General features: G+C 41.2%; 2 protein-coding genes and 1 long non-coding RNA gene across 3 annotated transcripts; 2 read left to right on the plus strand and 1 right to left on the minus strand.

Annotated features, from left to right (window-relative positions):
- Positions 1-2390: 2390 nt before the first annotated feature.
- On the minus strand, positions 2391-3492 carry LOC103629751 (uncharacterized). Its single transcript, XM_020540248.1, has 2 exons — positions 3225-3492; positions 2391-3003 (listed from the first exon to the last, which is right to left on the minus strand). Exons 1-2 carry the CDS (start codon positions 3246-3248, stop codon positions 2557-2559), a joined length of 471 nt encoding a protein of 156 aa, XP_020395837.1. The 5' UTR covers positions 3249-3492; the 3' UTR covers positions 2391-2556.
- A 2934-nt stretch (positions 3493-6426) lies between these two features.
- LOC103629752 (serine incorporator 3) lies at positions 6427-10688 on the plus strand. The gene is made up of 12 exons (XM_008650872.2): positions 6427-6538; positions 6793-7029; positions 7250-7409; positions 7526-7550; positions 7686-7772; positions 8603-8765; positions 8850-8923; positions 9038-9104; positions 9210-9275; positions 9385-9515; positions 9633-9706; positions 9907-10688. Exons 2-12 carry the CDS (start codon positions 6814-6816, stop codon positions 10482-10484), a joined length of 1641 nt encoding a protein of 546 aa, XP_008649094.1. The 5' UTR covers positions 6427-6538; positions 6793-6813; the 3' UTR covers positions 10485-10688.
- An 11700-nt stretch (positions 10689-22388) lies between these two features.
- Positions 22389-25449, plus strand: LOC103629753 (uncharacterized). The gene is made up of 4 exons (XR_554607.2): positions 22389-23720; positions 23855-23928; positions 24059-24524; positions 24642-25449. It is a non-coding gene; the product is annotated as an uncharacterized lncRNA (long non-coding RNA).
- The last annotated feature ends 1806 nt before the right edge of the window (positions 25450-27255 follow it).

Consider the following 27255-nt stretch of genomic DNA (forward strand, 5'->3'; position numbering starts at 1 on the left):
AACCGTGCATGAAAAAATGATATTCATGTTACTTAGCATAAGTTACGACCGATTGCAGAAGCGTACCGGAAACTTCGAGCAACATGCTCACTAAACATGGCCGTGAACTTGGCATCCACATGTTTAAAAATTGTATAAAACACAAACAAAGTCAGAAAATCATGAAACTTGTCCACGTGTCATGATATCATATGTATAGGCTGTGATAAAAATTTTAGAATGTTTGGAGAAAGTTGTGAGACACTATGTGTAGAAACCTAAGAGATCCACATGAAATCTAAGAGTTGTTTCATGTGGATCTCTTAGGTTTCTACACATAGTGTCTCACAACTTTCTCCAAACATTCTAAAATTTTTATCACAGCCCATACATATGATATCATGACACGTGGACAAGTTTCATGATTTTCTGACTTTGTTTGTGTTTTATACAATTTTTAAACATGTGGATGCCAAGTTCACGGCCATGTTTAGTGAGCATGTTGCTCGAAGTTTCCGGTACGCTTCTGCAATCGGTCGTAACTTATGCTAAGCAACATGAATATCATTTTTTCATGCACGGTTTTCCAAGTTTCGAGTGACCTGCAGTTCAAATTTGAATTTTCCGAAGAAATTCAAATACACGAACTAAATCTACTAACTATCGAAACTATGTTATAATTGTCCACAAATGATACATGTAGGTCTACATAGTGTAGGAACATACCACAAAAAGTTTGGGAGACAAAATAAAAAAATGAAAATACACTTTGCCGAGTGTCTGGATATGACACTCGGCAAAGAGGGCTTTGCCGAGTGTCTATTACGTAGCACTCGGCAAAGAAGCCTCTTTGCCGAGTGCCAGCCGTTGGCTCTCGACAAAGACTGACGGCCGTCAGCTCTGGGACGGCCGCTGACGGCCCTTTGCCGAGAGCCCCGTTTGCCGAGTGCGTGACCCTCGGCAAACTTGTCTTTGCCGAGTGCCTACCTGTGCCGAGTGTTTAGCACTCGGTAAAGGGGCTCTTTGCCGAGAGCCTAACTTTACCGAGTGCGGCACTCGGCAAAGCCTTCTTTGCCGAGTGCCCGACAAAAGGCACTCGGCAAAGAATACAACACTCGGCAAAGCCTCGGATTCCGGTAGTGCCTGCTGCATTGCATATGTGGTTAGTGCCGGCCGATGCTGCTGAGCATTGCTCAATCTTTATTCGGCGTTGCGCTTGCGCATGGAGATCGATACACACGCCTAATGCGTTAATCATAATAATTAGGAGTCCCAAAGAGCGCGAGCACATTCTAATTCAGATAAGAAGATGCCTTATGCAGAAACACTCCCAATAGGAGTCTTGTCAAATACTGGGCCAGAGTTATGTCAACTATGCCACCTGGCAATGTCTGACCTTGCTGCACAAAAAAGGTGGAGTATACGTTAATCATAATATGTAAACATGAAATGCACGCTATCAAGACAGAAAATATATATAAGTCAAGCTTAAATACTAACAGTATTAGGTGTAAGAGATTCATCAGCCCGAAGAACCTCATCAATCAACTCTCCAAATGTAGAAGCTAGATTGGACTGCTTTGTACCAATATTATTCAAACATTGCTTGATAGTGGCAAATATTTTGCCAACCTCTAAGTCATAATAAATCAACTTAGCTTGGAACTTCTGGCGTTGATGTACAGGAAGCATCTGAATCTTATTTGCCATCAGGTCTTGCATAAGAGGCAGTTGGATGTTTATATTTGGAAGTCGACCATGTTGATTTGGGTCTTCATCAACTGTTTCTGGCCTCATTAGAGACTGAAGTAAAAAAATATAATAACGATAGAATAAGTATGGTAAAGAAACAGACAAACAAAGAACATAGTGAGTATGTGATCTAACCTCAAGCTGGCCAGTAGATGGCGATTTTGAGACATAACATGTCTCACTGCTCCTCCGAAACTGATGAAACCGAATGAAAATTAATAATTATGTATATGGATTGACTCATGCCATGAATTGAGATCATTATATGACTACTAAAATCATTGGATTTGTAACTAGTCGTAAATAAAATTGTTGTAAAAAATAGAAAAATTATGATAGAAGAAATGAAGACTCACAGGGCAAACACCAAATGGTTCGCCACCCTGGTGAGGCTTCCGCTTATCGGCCATTGACAACGCCCTTATGATATTCTTATTAAAATACTTTATGCGCGGAGTGCCACTTTTGTTGTTTGGAGTAGCGGCATGGTGCAAATGGTCCAAATAATACAGCTACATAATATATATATATATATATATATATATCATGAGAATCATATACAAATAAACGTAAACACATAATATATGTATGTATTTTCAAATTGCAATTGATTAATCTAATAAAAGATTTGCCAAATTAATTATGAAACTTACAAGAACAACGATGGAACAACCATATATCGTCGCCGACACATTATTAATGCTCTTGTTGTGCCATTTCTGTGTAGCCTCACATAGGTCACTAAAAATTAGATGGCACCAATCAATTTGAGGGAATCGCTCTATTTCTTCTGTAAGTAGAACCTCATTGTAAGAAATAGACCAGCTAGCTATTGGGAATAGCAACAGGTTGAAGAGAATAAAAAAAACATCTGATAGAAAGATCATCATCCTGGCCTAGCCTCAATCTGTCCTGGAGCTTTGAAATAACAAATTCATCCTTGCTAATATTCAAGGAGGCCCGAAGTGTTGCCGCAGCGTTCGCTTCATCAATATTAAGTGGCTTTCCACCACCCAAATTTGGAAGACCCAATATCTGATGGACAGTCTGCTTGGTGATTTTGAGTTCTTTGTCTGAACCAATACGAAGAGTCATGTCTCTGGGGTCTAGCTTTTGCATGAGCCAACAAAGAAGTGTTCGACATCCAATTGCATCAATTGTCATGTCAAGAATACTAGAGAATCCTTTTCTGACTATAGCTTGACGTTGCCTTTCATTCGATATCTGAATGGACGCAAGAACATCTCCTGGGTTGCATCTGATGTTGAGTCTCTGTAATGAAAAGGTAGATAGATGGATAAATATGTTAATACTTAAATATCACAATTTATGCATTCTTATTTATACAAAGTTCCTTGGCCTATGACTGTTTTGGATTAATGAGCTAAGGTAATGTAGAAAGCTATATCTTTCAGCACATAAGGTATGTATTGTGATTAGATGCATGATTAAAATATTGGAAACGATTAATTTCTGCAATGTTGTAAACTCACCTGCGTCTTATTTGGGGCATCCATTGAGATATTGCACTTCTTTTTTGGTGGCTCAAAGTCATCTCATCATCCACATTAGGCATAGGAATCTTTTTAGCATCGGCTGCAACACCCCTCTTTCTATGCTGCGGAGGATCACCATCAGACCGCGTATTTGTAGGGTTCCCAATGTCTGTCGAGCGCGGAATGTCAACACTGAAACATTCTTGACTTGACTCAATGATTAAACGCTTTGGATTGGTTGGGGGTCGATCAACATTCCGCATTATTAAAGCAGCAGCCTGCAAAGGAACAATGTAAAACATATGTGCTTTATTGAGTTACATCAACATATACACCAATGATTATACGAACTAATTGAGCACTCAACACAGTCATACACATTATAATTCATCAATTGTGTTATATGACCCTAACAACATAAATGTCAACACAGTCAAACATCAAAAAAATCATATCATTGCATTATAGAAATTGCCATATACATATATGCAAACCAACAAACTGTTAATCTAAAATAGTATTTACTCAGAAAAATATATATTTATGCAGTAGTAGTAGTTAATAAGCAACAACATAAACATTTATACATGACTAAAACAAAACATGCAACCAGAAGTTCAAAAATTTATTGTTGCAATTTGGACATGATTGATGACCATATTTATGTGAAAAATACGATCCAGTAAGTATATAAAAAGTGAATTGCATTTCAGTTTATCTGAATAATATATAGTAGCACGAAGTCATGAGCAGCACACTTGTTTCCACATCAAAATGTCAACCACTACTTCATAAAGGTATGTATAATTCACATCAATTGTGTTATATGGCCCTACCAACATAGATGGTAAGTGAACAAAACATAAAAAAAGTCGTATCATTGCATTGTAGAAATTGCCATATACATCTATGCATACCAATAGAATGTTCATCTAAAACAGTATTTAACCAGCAAAATAAACAGTTATGCAGTAGTAGTAGTGACTAAGCAACAAAATAAACATTTATACAGTACTAGAATAAACATTCATATCCCGACAAACAAAAATATACATTTATGCAGTAAACAAAAAACCAATATAGCGTAAGTAGATCACCAATTTAGCGTGAGTAGATCTTAACATGCCTGCTAAGACGCCAGTAAGAAAACATGCTATCCCTTACTAATACCCACTTGGCAACATGCGTGTTGTTATGGGTTTCCTACTTATTATGTTTGACTGAAGCCACTTGCTATATAGCTTTGCTAAGGCCCTGAGAGACACACATTTCCAATAACTAAAAACATTTATCTTCGAATACCTATCATGCACACAAATCCACGAGGCGCCAAAAAATGATCTAGCCGAATCATATGCATATGGGGTGTTTGTCATGCTAAGCCTGTTTGGATTGACTAAAATAACTTGCTAGCTGCTAAAAATGATCCAAGTACCTTGGGCTGATCATCATCTCTCTGGTATCCTGGTTACATTTTATATATGCATAATATGAAAACATTAATGTGCTGCGCCATGAACACTGCAATGCAGTTTTCAAGATTGGTTTGTTGGGTTCAAATAAAAGGTCGAATGCAGTTTTCAGTTTCAGGTCATAAATATTTGCATCCATCGCATTAACAAGGTAATAGAAAAGGGTAGAGATTACAAAAAATACCAGCAGAGCTAAAGCTTTTGGGCAAATATTAGTATAATTCCCACACTGTTATGATCAATGTTTGGTATTATTTTTTTCTTTTGAAAATTGATGTTCCAAAGAGATCACTGGATTTTTACAATACAATTTCTGCAGGCACACAATGATGATAAAGAAAATGTACCCAATTGTAATACAAATTTGCAAGTCAAGGAAACACACAATGATGAATACGATGTAACTGGATCTGATGGGTTTGAACTGCTAGTTGTGAAGCAAAAAATTTGAACTAGATCTGATGGGTTTGGACTAACAAAAATAAACAAAACAAAAATATTATTTATACAGTACTAGAATAAGCATTCATATCTCGACGAACAAAAAACATTTATGCAGTAAACAAAAAAATAATTTATCGTAAATATATCACCTGTGATTTCTTTGTCATCGACGGCCAGAAAATCTGACAGAGGTTGATGGAGTTGGGCACTTGGAATACGACACAGAGATTAACGTCGCACAAATACGGCACATGATGCATAAGAAAATGGAGCAGATGAATGGGGAGATTAGGAAGTAGCAGTGTAGGCATAAAAATTATAGGGGAACTCGAGCACCTTGGGAAGCCGGACAACCGTCGCTGGGCGTGTAGAAGAACAATGTGACGCGTGGGCGAAGGATTGTCAGCGGCGGGCGGCTCCACGACACTGTCAACGGCGGCGCCGATTAGAGTTGAGGGCGAGCGGGGGCGGAGGAAGGCGAATCGCCCTGGCGACGCCTGAAGAATCGCGGCGAGTCGGCCAGGAGGTTGATCGCGCGGGGAGTTAGGGTATAGAACTGTTTGACCGCGTGGAAAGTGGGCCTAAACGGGTTCTGGAACGTGGGTCTGGATGAGGTATTTACGCTAAATCGATATTGTTGCATAAACAGTGGATTGAAATAGAGTAAACAGGTTTTGACTATGGCATTAGTGGTTGACCGTGTGGAAAGTGGGCCTAATCCGCTTTTTCTGGAACGTGGGGTCGAGGGAGTTACTCTGTTTACGCTAAATTGGTTTTCTGTTTACACTACATTGGTTCGCTGGCATAAATAGTGAGCGGACGTGGGCTCGAACAGATTTGTTGGTGTTGGTGATTGGGACTCTCCACAGTTATATAGAGCCCAAGGCTCTTAATATATATATATATATATATAGTTAATAGTATGTATAAATTAAAGAAGTGGACATTGGTGCGTGTGCATGCCTGGATGGGCGACGGCACCAAACGCGTGCACGCCTACTACGTACGTACGTACTTGAGCAAATGTGCGTGCATGCATGCAAAAGTAGAGGAGAATCATATCGATCGCGCGCCTCCTGCATTGCATATGTGGTTAGTGCCGGCCGATGCTGCTGAGCATTGCTCAATCTTTATACGGCGTTGCGCTTGCGCATGGAGATCGATACACACGCCTAATGCGTGCGTGCTACCTGCCACCCACAGAGCTGGCCCTCGCGCGGCCATGGCCATGCATGCATGCCTAGCTCTACTATATACGACTAGAGCTACCCCCTTCAGTTGGCCTCACGCATCGTCCTAACTCCTAGCACGCGCACACTGCACCCCGTCTCCATCGATAGAGCGGAGCTGGGCCTCAGCTAGAGCTAGCATCTCGTCTCCATCATCGATCTGCAGGTGAGCGCCATATCTATATCTATCAATCAATCAATCTGCAGAAGCTAGTCTGTTAATTTATACAAATATACAAGTAATGAATCGATGTGTATCGTATTATTTATTGCATATAATAATTAAATGGATGATAGATGGATCCAATTTCTATAATATATATATATATATATATATATATATATATATATATATATATATATATATATAGCAGGCTAAGACGATGAATAATTAATTAATTAATGAAATATCCCTTGCAGGCAGCCACAGACACCAACACTATGGCAGTGCACTGGTTCTTCCTTTTCCAGGGTCCCAGCCCTATGATAGTGCGATACGTGTACGCCGTACTTTTTCTGCTGGCCAACTTGTCTGCGTGGCTCACGCGAGAGAACGGCATATCATATTTCATATCGCAGCGGGTCAGCGGCGGCTGTCACGGTGACCGGGGCTGTTTAGCGGCTGAGGCCGTGCTGGTCATGAGCCAGACCTTCTGTGTATCCTATACGTCGTACCACGCTATAGTAAACAACTTTTTTTTGTCTGTATCTTCAACAAACTAATTTATTTTCATTATTTACAACTGCCTCCGTTCTTAAATATTTGTCGTCCGCTGGTTCATTTTTGAGCTAAACCACGATAAATAAAAAAGAACGGAGAGACGTGTCGTACGTACGTACTGTGTTATGTTTGGTCGGACCTTAACGAAATGTCCAGTTATTTTTCTTCATCATGCTATTATCCACCGTCTGCACGACCAAGGTGGATGACCCTAGGAATTCATGGCACCGCGGGTGGTGGCCGGTGAAGATTGCCTTGGTTATAGGTTGTTTCTCCTTCTCTGTGCTGCTTACATCCGCTGGGACCCAAATCTACGGTCAGTCCCCTTCATCCCTACTGAGACGCACGATATCTATCTTACTTACTACTTGCTTAATTAATTAGCTTGTGCCATTGATATGCTAGCTGATGCTTGTCTGAATTGTATTTTAGGGAAAATTGCGCAGGTTGGAGCAGGGTATGTTCCTCTCACAACCCAGCTTGCTCCAATTTCACGTTATTCATTATTAACAATTCTAGCTAGCCCATCCCTTTGTGTCACTGGCTAGCTATTAACATTTGATGTTGATCTGTGTTGTATTTGGGAGAACAGGCTATTTCTTGTACTTCAGCTTGTGTCTACCATAAAATTTATCACACAGCTGAACTACAAATTATGCGTGACCAATTTTGAAGAAAGGTATGTAGCAGATTTGTTTGATTTATGTATCCTGCCAAATACAGCAGTTGTTTAACCATATGTTTACCACTATTTTAGTCTATATCGTATAAAACTACCTTGTGACGAGACGAACACGTGTGATTGATATGTATGTTCTAGTGTAATGAGTGACTGCATGCCAAGCAGATGGTCGGTTTTAATTTGGTTATGTTCGAAACCTATGCCAAACATATTTTAGCTTTGATAAAAACATCCCAAGTAATTAGTGTGCAAAGTTTCAGACCAACTGGTTTTAATTTTAGTTAGTTTTGATCTTTAGATCAATTTTAAGAGGTGCGGATGGTCCAGTATATATATGGTATAAATTAATTCTAGTGGTCTGATATGAAGACCTTTGAAATTTTGAGCTGATTTTTGGTGAGCACCTTCCTTAAATTATGGCCTTGTGAGTATATATGTGGTTCGTTGTTTTTTATTTTTAGACACAATCTGATAGGGTTTTGGGATTTTCACCTAAAACTGCTCATGCTCAAATTAAAACTGCTGTGTTGATTTGTCATATATTCATACCGGAGGATCCGATAACATGCCCCAATGAGGTCTATTTTACTCAGCCTTTTGTGACTCTTTTACTGATTCTTCTCCTTCTCGATTCTGGCCTTTTCTCCGCTGTGTTTTTTTTAATATTATTGATTACATTTCGCCACAAGTTAGTTAGCATCACTATATACTCAATGTCTCTTTTTTTATATACGGAACTGCTCGTGATTAAATAAAAATGTAAGCCGAGTTCAACTGCTTGTTTGGTTGCCTGCTTGGTCTAATCCTTATAACAAATTAACGTGCAGGTACCTCTGGGTCGCCGCGATCTCTGCTACTGCCGTCATCATATCAATGGGATTGATCATATTTATGACCCTCAAGTTCGCACAATGTTGGCACAACATGGAGGTCATTGTTATCACACTTGTGCTATTTTTCATCATGTGTGTGCTCTCACTAATGTCCAAGGTCAGTAGATACATTTAACTATACGTTCAAGCAAAATACTTATGAATTTATTGAGATGATCGATCGCGAATTTAAAATTATTAGGCTAACAAATTTTTCATGGAGCCTGCACTAATTGGTGGGTACGCTACATTCATATGCCTGCTAGCGATGACAAGGTAAAATATTCACACTAGGTTAAGCTACTATTTGATTAGCCTTCATATATACATATATGATACAAACCTAACTTTATTTTTTATTGGTTTTTGCCATATATTTTGCCCCATCAGTGAACCCGAGTCAGGCTGTGGCATGAAAAGCAAAGCAGGCCCAGGTGCTGGTTGGTTAACCATTTCCGTAAGTATTTATTCGCTATTTCGATCCAAGATCGATGCTTCTTATCTAGTACCACGAGTGATATTTTAAAAATCATTTTGTTGACATTTATTTCGACACTGGCAGTTTTTTGTTTCTGGACTGCTCAGCACCGTTTATTCTGCCTTTACCATGGGCACCGGCTACAAATGTGTATGTTGATTGTTCCACTCGAACCAACTCAACAGTTTAATCATATCTATTAACGAAACTGAGGATTGTGTGCTTCATAAATTCAAAATGTCTCAAATAATTCTGGCAGACACGAAGCACGGTGGAGTCGGAAGACGACGTACCATATGGGTACGGTTTTTTCCATTTCATCTTCTCGGCGGGCTGCATGTACTTTGGAATGATGTTTGTTGCCTGGGACACACATCATACCATGGAAGAGTAAGTTCACATATTCATAGGTTAACCTAGTCCCATAAGATGTAAATAAAGTCTGTTCTTTTATTCTTGCCTCTATATACATGCGTGTTTGATACAATATTTTAAATTTCACCTCAGATGGAACGTAGATATTGGGTGGATCAGCACATGGGTCCATATCGCTAGCGAGGCTCTGGTGGTAGTATCCTACTGTAAGTGAGCTACTGTGTCTAAGACCCTCAACCTAATCTTGCCGAGCTCATCAAACAATCATCAAATGGTTGGACACATACAAGACAACATGCATGCATTAATATTTGTCTTTACGCTGCAAACAAAAACTAACAACATGTAATAGCATTACATATGTTGTGTGTATTATGCTGGCTTATATTAATGTTTGCATTTACAGTAACGATACTGCTGGCCAGAATTTTGGGAGTAGGCTGGCTCCAACACTTCCTTGCAAAGATCTTTGGAACAGATGACCAGCCGCACAACGATGAATCCCATACGACGACCGATGAATCCCATATGATGACCGTGCATGGTGATGAACCCCAGACAACGACCGTGCATGGTGATGAACCCCAGACAACGACCGTGCATGGTGATGAATCCCATACAACGACCGTGCATGGTGATGAACCCCAGACAACGACCGTGCATGGTGATGAATCCCATACGACGACCGTGCATGGTGATGAATCCCAAGCAACGACCACTAATGATGATGAATCAGAGACGATGAACACGCATGTCACATCGCCGTCCTCTTTGTATCACACAGCGTCACCCTCTTCGCTCTACTACTCCCCCGAGCAATCACCGACCAATAACACCGACCATCAACCTCCTCCGCCGTCGCCGCCTTCACTGTCCCCCCCTCATACCATAGAACTGCAAATGTCCGAGGTACCAAACATCGGTACCTCTGGCATGAATGAAGAGGATGGCGATGACTATATCAGAGAATGGGAGAGTGAATAATTGGTCGATCTGTAATTAATAACTTGTATTTCAACATCGTAGGCATATTAATCAGGTCTAAGATATGGTGTAATATAGACGTGCCTACGTTGGAGACACGTTTGTTATATAGATCTGTTTGATTTGATAAGACATGTTTCATGTGTATTCTTCTATACATACTACTCTTGAAGAAAGACATGTTATAATGATGGATGAATGGAATCTGAACAAGCTCATTTATTTGGTGGCTCACGACGTCACATAGGATTGTTGAATTGCCCCGATCCTTCGAAGATCTCAACATAATACAAACTCTAGTCACATAAGGATAGAGAATTACATTTATGCTTCCGATGATAATTAGACATAGATATATATGCACGCTTTAGAGGGGTTTATTTAACTAAAATAAAAATAAACGGTCCAATGTCCTGAGCAAATTAGGTGCAGACTTGATTTCTAACCGAACATGGTCGTCACAAAAGCGAGGCCAGTAGAGAAAAACAAAGACACAAGGTGAGTACTTTCATACTTTGCAAGCCCGTATTTACAAAATTATATGCATTGGAATGGTGGAGCCTTTGAGCTTTATTCATAGAAACTATTTTTTTGTCGGGTTTTCTTTTGTCAAACATCACTCCCACGTACGAGAGGTTTTGAAGAAATTGTTTTTTCTTGCCTTTAAAACCGCCATCATACTTTCTATGCGTCATGGCAAATGACATGCCAACACTAGTACACAAAAATTCTATAGCGACGGTTGTAAACCTGAATGCACTGGTGTTTTTAGAACCGTGAGTGCTTGGGGTCAGTAGAAACAATCTTTTTTATAGGCGGGTAACTAAAAACCGCCAGTGAAAATCGTTTTCCACTAGCGGTCGACTTTATAAAACCGCTAGTGGAAATATTTTGTAGAAAGCGTAAAAATGGGTTTAAAAATAGCAAAATAAATTTATTTTTATTAGGAAGAATTCACCTGCCCGTCTCCGTCGCAAGTCGCGACATATTTCACGCAAAATTGGCCGGTAGGATTCAAACCGGCCGGCCTCACTCATGCGCGTAGCCTACTCTACCACTCCACCTATGACATATCTTGTGTTCAAATGGGAGTTTTGTTGCCCACATATTATAACAAACCGAACATAAATTAGTTATTTGAGGCTTCAAACGAATACAAACGTAGATATTGGGTGGATCAACACATGGGTCCATATCGCTAGCGATGCTCTGGTGGTAGTATCCTACTGTAAGTGAGCTACTGTGCCTAAGACCCTCAACCTAACCTTAACGAGCTCATCACATAATCATCAAATGGTTTGACACATACAAGACGACATACATGCATTAATATTTATATTTACGCCGCAAATAAAAACCAACTACATGTAATAGCATTACATATGTTGTGTGTATTATGCTGGCTTATATTAATATTTGCATTTACAGTAGCGATATTGCTGGCCAGAATTTTTGGAATAGGCTGGCTCCGACACCTCCTCGCAAAGATCTTTGGAACAGGTGACCAGCTTCATGGCGATGAATCCCAAATGATGACCACAAATAGTGATGACTCACAGAGGACGACCACGAATGGTGATGAATCCCAAACGACGACCACAAATGGTGTTGAATCCCAGACGACGACTATGAATGGTGATGAATCCTAGACGATGATCATGTATGACGTAGTGTCGTCCTCTTTGTATTACACAGCCAATGATAGTGACACCAACTAACAACCACCTCCTCCTCCACCGCCGCCTTCACCGTCCTCCACTCACAACATAGAACTGCAAATGTCCGAGGTACCAAACATCAGTACCTCTAGCATGAATGAAGAGGAGGGCGGTGATGACTATATTAGAGAATGGGAGAGTGAATGAATGGTCGATTGGATTTATGGTATGGTGTAATATAGATGTGACTACGGTGGAGACACATTTGTTGTATGGATATGTTTGACATGGTAAGACATGTTTCATGTGTATTCTTCTATCCATACTACTCTAGAAGGAAGATACATTATAATGATGGATGAATGGAATCTGAACAAGCTCATTTACTTGGCGGCTCACGACGTCGCATAGGATTATTGAAGTGCCCCGATCCCTCGGAGATCTCAATATAATAAAAACACTCACTACCGGACACAGCTGCTTTGTTGAGTGCTTCCGACAATTTGTTTGCCGAGTGTGACTCTCGGCAAAAAATCTCGGCGCGCTGTACACCGACAGCGGCTACTTTGTAGAGTACTTTTTTGTCAGGCACTCGAACAAAGAAAAGTCGTCGTCACGGCGCCAAGTCATAGTGACGGAGCCTTTGCCGAGTGTTTTGCCCTCGATAAACGAGATCTGTGCCGAGGGTCTTAGTTTGTCGAGAGTGGCACTCGACAAAGTGTCCGATAAATTGCACTCGGCAAAGCGTCAAGCACTCGGTAAAGAGCCGGATTTCGGTAGTGTATATATTTAACCGAACATGGTCAGAGAATTATATTTATGCTTCAGATGATAATGCGTCATATATATAGTTTATATATTAAGAGTCATAGGTTTCCAATAATAAAGGAAGCCCAGGCCGATACACGGGTCAGCCAACTCTGGTCAGACCATTTGACTCTATGCACCAGTCAGACCACTTTGACGCAGTCTAAACAACTATTATCATCCCCTCCCCATTATTCTCGCATGGCAATCGTGGGCTTTCTTCAACCGTCCTCGCCGACTAGGAAAGCGAAGCCTCCCTCCCCCCCCCCCCCCCCCCCCCCCGAGCCAGAAGCCCAGCCGCTTGCACCCGCCACCATTCCAACCCTAACCAGCACATTGTTTTAGTTGGAGGATCGATTGGTAGACTCGACATTGCTCATCAAGCTCTAGGCGTTCGACGAACACCAGATACTACGAAGCATCAGACACCAAAATTGGTATCCTCGTCGATCCGAAGACGTTCGACTATCTCTAATTCAATATAATCTATCAATGATTACAATCTTCTTATACATTCTTTAATTTATTGCGTCATTTGGCTAACAAAATCTCATTCGTGTTGGCTTGTTTAGGGTTTACAATGTCTCAGGGTTTTTCGATTCGCAGCCATACATTCTTGAATCTTTTGTGTCATTTGGCTAAAACATCACATTCTAGGTTATCCTTAGTTTGTTAGTCTTTTATTGCGTTATTTGGCTTAGAATCATCACATTCGGCACAACTTCTTTAGGGTTTTAAAATGACTTATTTGGAACAACATGCAATTGGTAGTGTATTTTCCAATTTGTAGCCATACCGATTAAAGAATTTGTTCTGAGGGTATCTAGTTCATTTTGGGGTTTAAACCAATTTATGTTACATCCCCGGTTTATGATATATATGCACATCGATACAACTATATATGCCATTTTAATTTGAAGACCGACACAGTTTTATCCATGTTTCAAGCTCATTAACATTATAGGTTATCATTAGCTTGTTATTCTGTTTAAAATTATTGTCAATGCAGTAGTCACATTTACATGCATAAGCAATATTGGTTTGTGTCTTTTAAATAGCAATTTTATAAGGTACCATAGTCTTATTTAAATATTTGTATATACAGTTGAGGAAAATGTGTATTTTTTTTATTATACATTAGTTACACTTATATGAACTAGTTAGGTAATATTTATGCTTGTATTTATACATGGTACCTAACTGTTATGGCATGTAACGGGAAATGGTAGTTTGATTAAATAACGCCTTTTGTATTCCGTATTAAGTATTTTCTACAGTTATATACACTATGCAAAATGTTCATGGCATATATGTATTCATACATCATTTTCATTAAATTCAGGCATTTGTCAACAGTTAGATTGCTTGCTGCATCATGAGGTCTGTTGATCGTTCTCCATCGAATCCAAAAATATTAACTATTGAGTCAAGCCAAGAGGTTTTTTCAGTTGACTTTTCTAGATGCACAAAATCTAGCAGCTCCTCCCAACATGCTGATGACACCCAGACCAAGCAGCAGCTAGATCCTCAGCCATTACTAGTTACTCGTTTCCGAAGAAAGGCGCTAGCTTGTCGGGTGAAAAAAAGTCATCCTATAACTCCAGCCGCACCGTGTGACGACGATTTTATGTCTGCTCCAACATTGAAGCGCACTTTCAAATCAGCTGAACCCTCTAGTTCAGTAACTAACCATCGAAAGAAAAAGTCCCGGGTATTGAACACGGACATCCCACCCCCACAAGTTCCCATTAAGTCAAGCAGTTCAAAGTCTGCTATTGATTTGAAGACAAAGAACATTATGAAACAAGTTCACCTAAGCAGAGGACACCCAGAAAATCTCAGGTACAATGCATATATTTATTTTTGTTTAGCTTTTATTAGGGGTGCACAATCAATGCTTTTGTAATACCCAATTGTTACATTCTATAATATGATTCGGTATGCTTGTTTGATAGTGTTGTTATACTATAGTTATTTACAACCATCCAATATTTATTATTACTACAATTATATTCTCATTCTTTGTAATAATATCTATCCATTATGTAATAATACCTATCCATTTATTCCAGCAGAAGTTGAACATCCGATGCATCTCGTATGATGTCCTTCTATCGATTTGGATAATGAGTGATCGACAACATGACGTTGTTGCTAGGTTGGGATTCTAAAGTATTTTTGATTTACGTATCGATGCATTAGAGAGCAGGTATCTTATTAGGTGGTTGATGGATAAGCTTGATCCAGAAGACATGACAATACGCCTAGGTGCTGGAAAAGAACTCAAAATCACAAAAGAGACGGTTCGCCTCATATTGGGTTTGCCTAGGGCTGGAGGTGGCAGGGAATTCACGGATTGGTATGGTGAAATTAATGCTGCTACAAAACTGAGGGGGATCTAAACATATCTAAAGATGAATTTGATGTGGTTAACTACATGACATGCTAGTTGTGGGGAATGACGACGAACTATCCATCAGATGCTTTTTCTAATTTTATTCAATGGGCTATTATTACCATCTGCTTCATGGGGTATTACCAACAATGAGGTCCTAATGAAAACAAACATGGACCGCATGGCCGATATTGATTGGTGTCAATTAGTCTATACTGATCTATGTGATGCTGCCAGTCGTTGGCACAGGAGGAGCACAACAAACATAACAACAACAGTTTATGGATGCTCCCTCATTATTCTTGTAAGTTACTTTCCGATTAACAACCATATATATACATTGATATTTAAGCTTTATGTTTGTTGTCTATATGCTTCTCAGATATATTACCTTCACCATCAACACCATCCTGCATCGCCTCATAACAATTATGGTACTCCTCATATCAAGTTTTTTGACAATGAGACTATAAAAGATTTGACTAGGGCTGACAGACGTGGCCCATGCCAATCTAGAGAACCATTTGGTCATGCAGAGGTTAGCCATTAACATTTGTTTTGATGTTGATAGAGATGTTCTAGTTCAAATACATGCTAACATTAATCACAGGGATTTAAACAGTTTCATAGCCAGACAGAGACTTGTTATGTTATTGCTCCAGAATGGCCGGTTTCTGAGATATTCAATATATATGTCCCACACATCAAACATTTGATTGGCAACAAGCTTAATTGTCTACCCACCCAACATCGTCCAATGTTCGAATCACTGTTTGATGCGCATGACAAGGAGGTTGACAAGTACTGCGCTTGTCTTGAACAAAACCATCACATGCTTATGTCCAAGCAGATTGAACTCTTCGAAGCATTTGGAGAAACGATATACGAAGTTCTACAGCATGAAGATGCTAATAGTTATGCTTCTTTTTCACTTACATTATTCTGCTCACCAATAATGTATAATTAAAGTTCATTTAGATTTATATTTTTTATATATTAATTTATGCAACATATTATATAATACTTATGCCTTCAGTTGTATTACATCATCCCCAATACGTTTCTTGTATGATTAGATTCAAGTATGTCTCATACCTTGTTTGATGAATTTCATTAGATTCAAGTACGTTTCTTGTACTGCTGATATTAAAGGATCCGACCAGGCCAATATTTTTGTCATATAAAAACTTAGGTGTAGGCATATCCACATATCTGTATCAAATATAGCATACTAGTTCACAATGATGATATACACCAACTTCATATGTTTCCCATACAGGTATCTGGTACAAAGGTTGGTATCGAAGAATCGGTCATGGATGCTCCAATCTTTGACAAAACTCCAACATCAAATGTTTGTTTTATTCCCAACTATTATCCTTATAATTATAATATGTTATAGTAACCCTCATATATCCGAATGTTTTACAGGTTCGGGCCGTAGGAATTGCGTAATACCCTACTTCCTGTGGTGATTCTAGTATTGAAATGAGGTTTACAAGTTGGAAACTATGAGTGTGGTGGGCTAGATGATATGAAAATGGTAGGGGTACTTCCCGACCATATATACACGATCAGGGAGAGTTATCCCTGCACAAGTGATAAATATTATCTACTCGTTTATCTCTCTATTTGTAGCAAATTGTCTCCCTACATATCTGGAATCTTCCTCATTCATCAGTCCGAGTTACCGTCGGGGATTTAGCCTGACGGGTGATCGCAACTGCTCCACCCGATATGCTCGTGCTCCCGTAGCGCTTAACTCGGGTGTTGGTCTTCGCCGGCTTAGATTGGGCTTGCCTGGCTTGGTTGCGCTCAACTGGCCCATCCCGTAGGATGACCTAGGAGGAAACCTGTTAGGCGGCCTAGGACACGTTTTAGTGTGCATGAAGACCCAGGGGACATCCATCCCCCACACCCCCTAGGACCATCATCGTGATCATCGTCGGCAGGACGGGGGGACGTGCGGTGTCTCTTCCCTTACCCCTTGGCTCTAACCGATTCAATGGTCGCCGAACTTCAAAGTTTCCAACGTCAACAAGTATAAACCCAAGCAGGACCCGGGCGGCTAGCTGGCCGTTTACACGACTGCTGCCCCGACGGCTGGGGTGATGGAGGACGTCATGACAACATACTTGCCCATCGTCCTAGGGCAAGACGTGTTGCAATGGCCCCAACATCGACCTCGTAACTGCATTGATGATTGGGACGACTTCATCCGCCGGTTTGTCGCAAACTTTCAATCCCTTTCTGATAAACCGACATAGGCTTGGACCTCAAGTCCATCAAGCATCAAAGCAATGAGACCCTTCGCTCGTTCCTAAGGCATTTCTAGACAATGAGGAACCACATCCCCGATGTCGTGAAGGCAGACGTGATCGAGGACTTCTACCGCGAGTCCAACGACTCAGTCTTCGTCCGCGCTATCCTCTAGATGGCACCCGCCACCTCAGAACAAATGTTCCGGGAGGTAGACATCTACATCACTGCCAACGAATGAGCCCAGGACCTCATCGGCCACACGAAGCCTGCACCCCCGACACCAAAGAAGGACGTGAACCAGCAGCAGGACAAATGCTGGGACCAAAGGCCCAGGGAAGAAGTCCATGCTATCGGGCCGCCAGTGACTCGGCCTCACGGTGCGCCACACAACAATGTATGGATGCTGGACGAGATCCTTGACTCCCAGTGTCCATAGCACAAGGAGATGCACCACACCCGGTAAAACTATAGGGACTTCAAGAATTCCATCGGCCACGACCGACTGAATAAACCAAGAGGGCTAACCTTGGTTTCTCCGATGAGCACAAGGCAACAATCATCAACTCTAGCTTCATTGCCAAATAGGAAAGCGTGCTCATCCGATTTCTATAAGACAACCGAGACGTGTTCATGTGGCAACCTGTGGACATGCCAGGAATCCCAAGAGAGCTGGCCGACACCAACAGAAGGTATATACTCACGCAAAACCGATTCGACAGAAGCTACACCATTTCGCGTCCGACAAAAGAGAGGCTATACGGGCCGAATTAGAACGCCCAGTAGCAGCAGGCTTTATTAGAGAAGTGTTGCTCCCCGAGTGGCTTGTAAATCTTGTTCGTGTACTAAAAATAAATTTGATTGGCGCATGTGCATCGACTATATTGATCTCAATAAACATTGTCCGAAGGATCCCTTTAGGCTCCCTAGAATAGATCAGGTAGTCAACTTTACTGCTGGCTACTCTGTGCTCTCCTTCCTGGTCTGTTACTCGGGATATCACCATATTAGTCTAGCAAAGGAGGATCAAGAATCAACTACATTCATCACGCCGTTTGGGGCCTTCTGCTACACTTCCATGTTGTTTGGCCTTAAAACGCCAGAACAACTTACCAAAGAGCTATCCAAACATGCTTAGCCGACCAATGGAGCAAGCGTGTGGAAGCTTACATTGATGATGTGGTAACAAAAATCGTGAACCCGGATGATTTCATCGACGATTTCTAGTAGGTTTTCAACAGCATCAGACGCTACCGCTGGAAGTTTAACCTAGAGAAATGTGTGTTCGGGATACCAGCTAGGAAGCTTCTTGGATTCATCATTAGCCATCGATGGATCGAGGCTAACCCGGAGAAGATTGAAGCCATTTTGAGGATGGAACCGCCCGATCACAAAAGAAGGTACAAAAGCTCACTGGGTGCATGGTGGCGCTAAGTCATTTCATCTCACGACTTGGCAAAATGGGAATGCCATTCTATAAGCTGCTCAAGAAGGTGAACAAATTCTAGTGGACTCTAGAGGCTCAAGAAGCACTAGAGGCACTCAAAAAATTCTTGACCACCCCACCAATTCTCAAGCTACCCTACCGAGCTAATGTCAATCGACAGGCTGAAGATTTACTTCTATACATCTACTGCACGACTCACGTGGTAATCACCGCGTTGGTAGTAGAGTGCATAGAAGAAGGACATGCATATCTAGTTCAGCACCCCATCTACTTCATTAGCGAGTTCCTCGGGCCCTCCAAGATCAGATATCCCTAGGTTCTGAAGTTACCGTATGCTGTACTGTTCACTGCACGAAAGATACGCCACTATTTCGATGACCACAAAGTCATAGTGGTTACAGGCTTCCCGATAGGAGACATACTCCGCAATAGAGAAGTAGTGGGGAGGACAACCAAGTGGACGTGTGAACTCGGAGCTCATGACATAGAGTTTCGACCCCGCATGATGATCAAAACTCATGCTCTAGTGGACTTTATATCAAAATGGACTGAACAACAGATCCCTAAAAACCTCGAATCAATGGAGGTCTGGAAGATATACTTTGATGGGTTACTGAAGCTACAGGGAGCAGGGGCTGGAATCCTCTTCATCGCCACTGAAGGAGATTAGCTCAAGTACGCGTTGCGGCTTCTATTTCTAGCTTCCAATAATGCAACAGAGTACGAAGCCTTGATACATGGACTCAACATTGTTGTATCACTCGAGATCAAGAGATTGACGGTATATGGAGATTCCCTAGTTGTCATGAGTCAGGTCAACAAGGACTGGGACTGCTCCACTGATTCAATGGGTAATTACTGTGCCACAGTCAGGAAGATTGAAGATAAATTCGAAGGCTTGGAGTTCCACTACATAGAAAGAGATCGCAATGCAACAACAGATACTCTATCAAAGCTAGGATCGAGTCGAACACAAGCTCCATCAGACATCTTTGTCCAGGAGATGCAACAGCCGAGTATCGCATTGGGGCTAGTGGAGGAATGCAAGGCCCACTACGCAATCATAGGATCGGATAAGTACTGTACAATAGAGGGGCCGCTGGACTCTTTATGAAATGCATCAATTCATGTGTTGGTATGCACTTTGACTGAATTTGAGATAGAAATATTGAATTTATATGAGCACACACACCTAGACAACAACACAAAGCCTCAGACACATCTCATGATTCATGAATGTACATTCAAATAGCTAACTAAATTTATAGCACATAAATTCCAAATCATCTCAAATCTCATGTTTAGGCACCATATATCTAAAGAAAAGAAACATACCAATCCCTAGATATCCAATGAAGATGTTGGTGTTGTCGAGTTAAATGTTGGTCCTTCCACCTTTGGTCCTTTCCTCTCCAAAATTAACCACCGTGACCTATGCAAACTGCAAGAGCACAACAGTATGAAACAATTAGAGCCGATCGTGCCATAAGAAAAGCAGAGGCAATCATCTAGGTATTTAAAGAATAACACAGCACATGCCGATGCAGAGTATTCAGCAACCACGGATGAGCGCATAGACCTACATGGTGGGGGCACGGACAAGCGCAGGGGCCATGGTGGTGGAGGCATGGACGAGCGCCGGGGCACGACAGTGGCGACGCAGATGGACAGGGGAAGCAACATGAGGGTAGATGTCACAGACACTACTAAGGTACAAGTCGAGGGCACGACTGTTGGAGGCAACACTGTCTTGGACACACACCATCTTCTATTGTCGAATCCAAAACAATGTTGCCTCTAATAGCCGCACCATCGACTTGTACCTTGGTAGTGTCTGTGACAGTAGACGGAGCAGATGAGCGACGTCCGCGGAAGAGTAGGGGCAGCAGCCATGAATAAGCAGGGGCAACGCGGATGAGAAGGGGCTGCAGCGCGAGGGCGGAAGAAGCAGGGGCTGGGCGGTGGCGACACTCGTAGGGATGGACGCGAATGCGCAGGGGCGACACTCGTAGGGATGGACGCGAATGCGCAGGGGCGGGCTGGGCGATGATGCTCGCAGGGACGAACGAGATGCATGGGGACAGGATCCGCAGTGGCGACGGGCGGTGGCCGAGCGAGGTATCCGCAAGGCGGCCACGGATGAGCAGGGCGCCGGCGCTCGATCTGTTTCTTAGGTCACCAAGGGTCCGGGGAGTATGCGGGAGGGGTATCGATGGCCAAATGGGTCGTGTCTAGTGGGCCGGCACAAGGCATGGCCCATTTAATAGTGCTGTGGGCCAGCCCATCATGAAGGCGTGCCGCGCTTGGACCGTCGTCTCGGCACGTGGTGCCAGCCCGATTATTTTTTATTTTTAATAGAACAATTTACATATATATAATACCTATCCATTATTTGGCATGTATCAAATATGGATCACCTACTTAGCTAGACTGGCGAGCAGCGTTTTCTGGAGTGCACAAGTTTGAATCATGTTTCCTACATAGTTTTTTTGTTGCTTTTTCCATTTAAAAGAAACGGCCCACAACAGCTAACAGGCCGCCCGGCACGATTAGCAGCCGGTGCTTGGTCACGGCCATGTGGGCCTGATGGGCCTTGTCGGGCCACTGGTTTGGTCATCTATAGGAGGAGAAAAAAAAATCTGCACTAAAACTTTGGAACAGTTTTTTTTGTTGTTTTTTCTATTTAAAAGAAACGGCCCACAACAGCTAACAGGCGCCCGGCACTATTAGCAGCCGGTGCCTGAGTCACGACTACGGCACGCGGGCATGATGGATCATGCATGTCTTAAATGGGCCGTGTCAGGTCGCTCGTTTAGTTACCATAAGCTTCTATAATTATGGTGCGTGTAGCGGTATTGTAGCGAAGCTTGTATGTATGGTGCATGCTTGCATGCATCTCTGTTAGGCTTATTCGGTTAGCTCTTAATATATGTGGATTTAGTGTCATCGTGTGGGTTTAAATTTAAAGCAAGTCAAATTTTTCTTAATTTTTTTTAATTATATCAAATCTATGTGTAATGGAAATAACCGAACAATTGGACCCGGCAGAGGGACAAGGCGACGAGCTGACAGAGTAGGTGCGTGCCTACTACCCTGCTGCATGCATGTGGTGCTGGCCTGGGCGGTGTTGCTGAGGCTGAGCAATGGTAATCCGTTGCGCTTGCGCAAGGAGATTGGCACACGCCTTGTGCGTGCTAGCTGCCGCCTAGCGCGACCAGAGGTGTTGCCTAGTACGCTATAGTCTACAGCTATCTCTTCTGGTTCTGTGAGCTTATAGCAGAACATGGACGACGAAAGGTAGAAGAATAGGTCTCCGATAATATATATATGAACTGCAGCTCACACTGCACTAGTGTTAGTTGATCGCACAACTGCAGCTGCTTGATCTTTGCCTCTCGCTCGTTGCATATCGCGCTCACACTGCACTAGTGTTAGTTGATCGCCTCGCCCGTTGTATTGGAGAGGTTGGTGAGCACCATATCTATCTATTCTTCTATCTATCAGTACCTAATTTGTTTATGCAAATCAGCAAATAAATAACAGTGAACAACAGTGGCGGAGCCCCGTAAAATTAATATCCCGGGCCACTTTACAATGTAATGATGTACTACTCTGTCTTTATATTTTTCGCGCTTTAGTTCAAAAAATGAGCCAGACGATAAATATTAAGCAGATGGCCAGTTTTAATTTGGTTATGTTCGAAAACTAATCATGACATGCCAATCAAATTTTAGTTGGATGCATATATGCTAGGACATCTGAAGATCATATGTACCAAAAAGTTTGGCCAATTTCTCACAAGCACATAGATTCGGCCGTTGGATAAAATTTGAGAAAACCCCATTTTGTCTGATTGATTCTCATATCTGGATTGTTGCAAGTTGTTCTAGGCATTGGTGCTTTGAGAAAAACATCCCAAGTAATTAGTGTGCAAAGTTTGAGATCAACTGGATTTAACTTGATGTAGTTTTGATCTTTAGATCAATTTTAAGGTGCGGATGGTCCGGTATGGTTAAAATATATTATAGTGGTCTGATATGAAGACCTTTGAATTTTGAGCTGATTTTTGGTGAGCAGCTTCCTTATGTTCTTGTGAGTATATATATGGTTCGTAGTTTATGATTTGTAGACACCATTTGATAGGGTTTTGAGATTTTTACCTAAAACTGCTCACGCTGAAAGCTGCTGGGTTGATTTGTCATACCGGCCAGGAGGTCTGATATATAAATGCCCCAATGAGGTCTATTTTACTCAGCATTTTGTGACACTTTTACTGATTCTTCTCCTTCTCACTTCTGTCCTTTTCTGCTGTGCTTTTTTAATATTATTGATTACATTTCGCCAAAAGTTAGCATCAGTATACTCATTGTCCTTTTTGTATGTAACTGCTCGTGATTAAATAAAAAATGTAAGCCAAAATCACCTAGAGTGAATATCTGTTGGCTCTTATTCAACTTGTTTGATCGCCTCGTCGGTCCAATCCTTAGAACGAATTAACTTGCAGGTACCTCCGTGTCATCGTCATCTCTGTTACTACTGCCATCCTCACATTTTTGGGATTGATAGTATTTTTGAGCCTAAAGTTTACACAGTGTTGGCACAATATGGAGGTCATTGTCATCACAATGGTGCTATTTTTCATCATGTGTGGAGTCTCACTAATGTCCAAGGTAATTAAGTAAATGCTCTTACACACGCACATATATATAGACACGCACACACACACAACACACACAGTAGTAAAATTGAACTATATATGTTCAAACAAAATTGAGATGATTGATCGTGAATTTAAAATTATTAGGCTAACAAATTTTTCATGGAGCCTAAACTAATTGGTGGGTACGCTACTTTGATATGCCTACTAGCGGTTACAAGGTAAAATATTCACATTAGGTTAAGCCACTATTTGATTAGCCTGGTTCAGGCCACACAATATATATACAAACCTAAATTATTTTTATTGGTTTTTGCCATATATTTTGCTCCATTGGTGAACCTGAGTCAGGATGCGACATGAAACGCAAAGCAGGTCCAGGTGCTGGTTGGTTAATCATTTCCGTAAGTATATATTCTCTATTTCGATCCAAGGTCGATGCTTCTTATCTAGTACCACGAGTGATATTTAAAAAAATCATTTCGTTGACCTTTATTTTGACACTTGCGGTTTTTTTGTTTCTGGACTCCTTGGCACTGTTTATTCTGCTTTTACTATGGGCACCGACTACAAATGTGTATGTTGATTGTTCACTCGATCCAACTCAACAATTTAATCATATCTATTAACGAAATTGAGGATTGTGTGCTTTATAAATTCAAAATGTCTCAAATAATTCTGGCAGGAACGAAACACGTTGGAGTCGGAAGACAATGTACCATATGGGTACGATTTTTTTTTATTTCATCTTCACATCGGGCTGCATGTACTTTGGAATGATGTTTGTTGCCTAGGACACACATCATACCATGGAAGAGTAAGTTCACAGATTCACAAATTCACCTAGTCCCATAAGATGTAAATAAAGTGTGTTCTTTAATTTTTTTCTATGCACACATGCGTGTTTGATACAATATTTTGCATTTCACCTCAGATGGAGCGTAGATATTGGGTGGATCAGCACATGGGTCCATATCGCTAGCGAGGCTCTGGTGGTAGTATCCTACTATAAGTGAGCTATTGTGGCTAAGAATTTCAACCTAACCTTACCGAGCTCATCAAACAATCATCAAATGGTTGGACACATACAAGACAACATGCATGCATTAATATTTGTCTTTACGCTACAAACAAAACCAACTACATGTAATAGCATTACATATGTTGTGTGTATTATGCTGGCTTATATTAATGTTTGCATTTACAGTAACGATATTGTTGGTCAGAATTTTGGGAGTAGGCTGGCTCCAACACTTCCTCGCAAAGATCTTTGGAACAGATGATCAGCTGTACGACGATGAATCCCATACGACGACCGTGCATGGTGATGAATCCCAGACGACGACTACTAATGGTGATGAATCACAGACGACGAACACGCATGTCACATCGCCGTCCTCTTTGTATCACACAGCGTCGTCCTCTTCGCTCTACTACTCCCCCGAGCAATCACCGACCAATAACACCGACCATCAACCTCCTCCGCCGCCACCGCCTTCACCGTCCTCCGTCACACCATAGAACTGCAAATGTCCGAGGTACCAAACATCGGTACCTCTGGCATGAATGAAGAGGAGGACGACGATGACTATATTAGAGAATGGGAGAGTGAATAATTGGTCGATCCATAATTAACAACTTGTATTTCGACATCGTAGGCATATTAATCAGGTCTAAGATATGGTGTAATATAGACGTGCCTACGTTGGAGACACGTTTGTTATATAGATCTGTTTGACTTGATAAGACATGTTTCATGTGTATTCTTATATACATACTACTCTTGAAGGAAGACATGTTATAATGATGGATGAATGGAATCTGAACAAGCTCATTTATTTGGTGGCTCACGACGTCACATAGGATTGTTGAAGCGCCCCGATCCGTCGGAGATCTCAATATAATACAAACTCTAGTCACATAAGGATAGAGAATTACATTTATGCTTCAAATGATAATTAGACATAGATATATATATGCACGCTTTAGAGGGGTTTATTTAACTAGAAGAAAAATAAACGGTCCAATGTTTAGAGCAAGTTGGGTGCAGACTTGATTTCTAACCGAACATGGCCGTCACAAAAGCGAGGCCAGTAGAGAAAAACAAAGACATAAGGTGAGTACTTTCATACTTCGCAAGCCCGTCTTCACAAAATTATATGCATTGGAATGGTGGAGCTTTTGAGCTTTATTCACAGAAACTGATTTTTTGCCGGGTTTTCTTTTGTCAAACATCACTCCCACGTACGGGAGGTTTTGAAGAAATTGTTTTTTCTTGCCTTTAAACCACCCATCAGACTTTCCATGCGTCATGGCAAATGACATGCCAACACTAGTACACAAAAGTTCTATAGCGACGGTTGTAAACCTATTTGCACTGGCGTTTTTAGAACCGTCAGTGCTTGGGGTCAGTAGAAACAATCTTTTTTATACGCGGGTAACTAAAAACCGCTAGTGAAAATCATTTTCCACTAGCGGTCGACTTTATAAAATCGCCAGTGGAAATCTTTTCCAGAAAGCGTAAAAATGGGTTTAAAAATAGCAAAAAATATTATTTTTATTAGGAAGAATTCACATGCCCGTCTCTGTCTCAAGTCATGACATATTTCACACAAAATTGGCCGGTAGGATTCGAACCGGCCGGCCTCACCCATGCGCGTAGCCTACTCTACCACTCCACCTATGACATGTCTTGTGTCCAAATGGAAGTTTTGTTGCCCACATATTATAACAAACCGAACATAAATTAGTTATTTGAGGCTTCAAATAAATTCAAACGAAAAAGTTGTCAACTACAAAGTTGAATAACTTTTGAAGTTCAATAGAGGAGGCTTCAAATATATTACAACTTTTATTTTGATACATTTTCCATTCGAGGTCATTTGCAAAAATTTACATTTTGAATTCAACAAATTCAAATGCAGTTTTGAGAGCCCAAATGATTTCAAATTAAACTATCTTGTGACGTATAAAACTACCTTGTGACGAACACATGATTGATATGTATGTTCTAGTGTAATGAGTGACTGCATGCCTAGCAGATGGTCGGCTTTAATTTGGTTATGTTCGAAACATATGCCAAACATATTTTAGTTTGATTCATATATATATATATATATATATATATCTGAAGTGTTGCAACAAGTTGTTCTAGGCCTGCATTATTGGTGCTTTGATAAAAACATCCCAAGTAATTAGTGTGCAAAGTTTCAGACCAACTGGATTTACTTTTGGTTAGTTTTGATCTTTAGATCAATTTTAAGAGGTGCGGATGGTCCGGTATATATGGTATAAATTCTTGTGGTCTGATATGGAGACCTTTGAAATTTTGAGCTGATTTTTGGTGAACACCTTCCTTAAATTATGGCCTTGTGAGTATACTAGGTTAGTGCCCATGCGTTGCAACGGGAACATATAATATCATGCCGCCATTTGCCTCAGGCCGCCACGCCATGGCCGCCACCCTCCCACCCCTGGAGACGCTCCTCTGCCTCAGCTCCACGCTAACATAGGTCACGCAGCTCGCCGCAGACCTTTCCGCGTCCGAG

This window comes from Zea mays, chromosome 6, assembly GCF_902167145.1.
Source record: "Zea mays cultivar B73 chromosome 6, Zm-B73-REFERENCE-NAM-5.0, whole genome shotgun sequence".
Taxonomy (NCBI): Eukaryota; Viridiplantae; Streptophyta; class Magnoliopsida; order Poales; family Poaceae; genus Zea; species Zea mays.

Coding starts and splice junctions, on each gene's coding strand:
- LOC103629751 (XM_020540248.1), bottom strand. CDS start 3,248: ATGGATGCCCCAAATAAGACGCAG. Junction 3,004..3,224: donor ATGCCCCAAATAAGACGCAG/GTGAGTTTACAA, acceptor TTTTCATTACAG/AGACTCAACATCAGATGCAA.
- LOC103629752 (XM_008650872.2), top strand. CDS start 6,814: ATGGCAGTGCACTGGTTCTTCCTTTTCCAGGGTCCCAGCCCTATGATA. Junction 9,276..9,384: donor TGGGCACCGGCTACAAATGT/GTATGTTGATTG, acceptor TAATTCTGGCAG/ACACGAAGCACGGTGGAGTC. Junction 9,707..9,906: donor TCTGGTGGTAGTATCCTACT/GTAAGTGAGCTA, acceptor TTGCATTTACAG/TAACGATACTGCTGGCCAGA.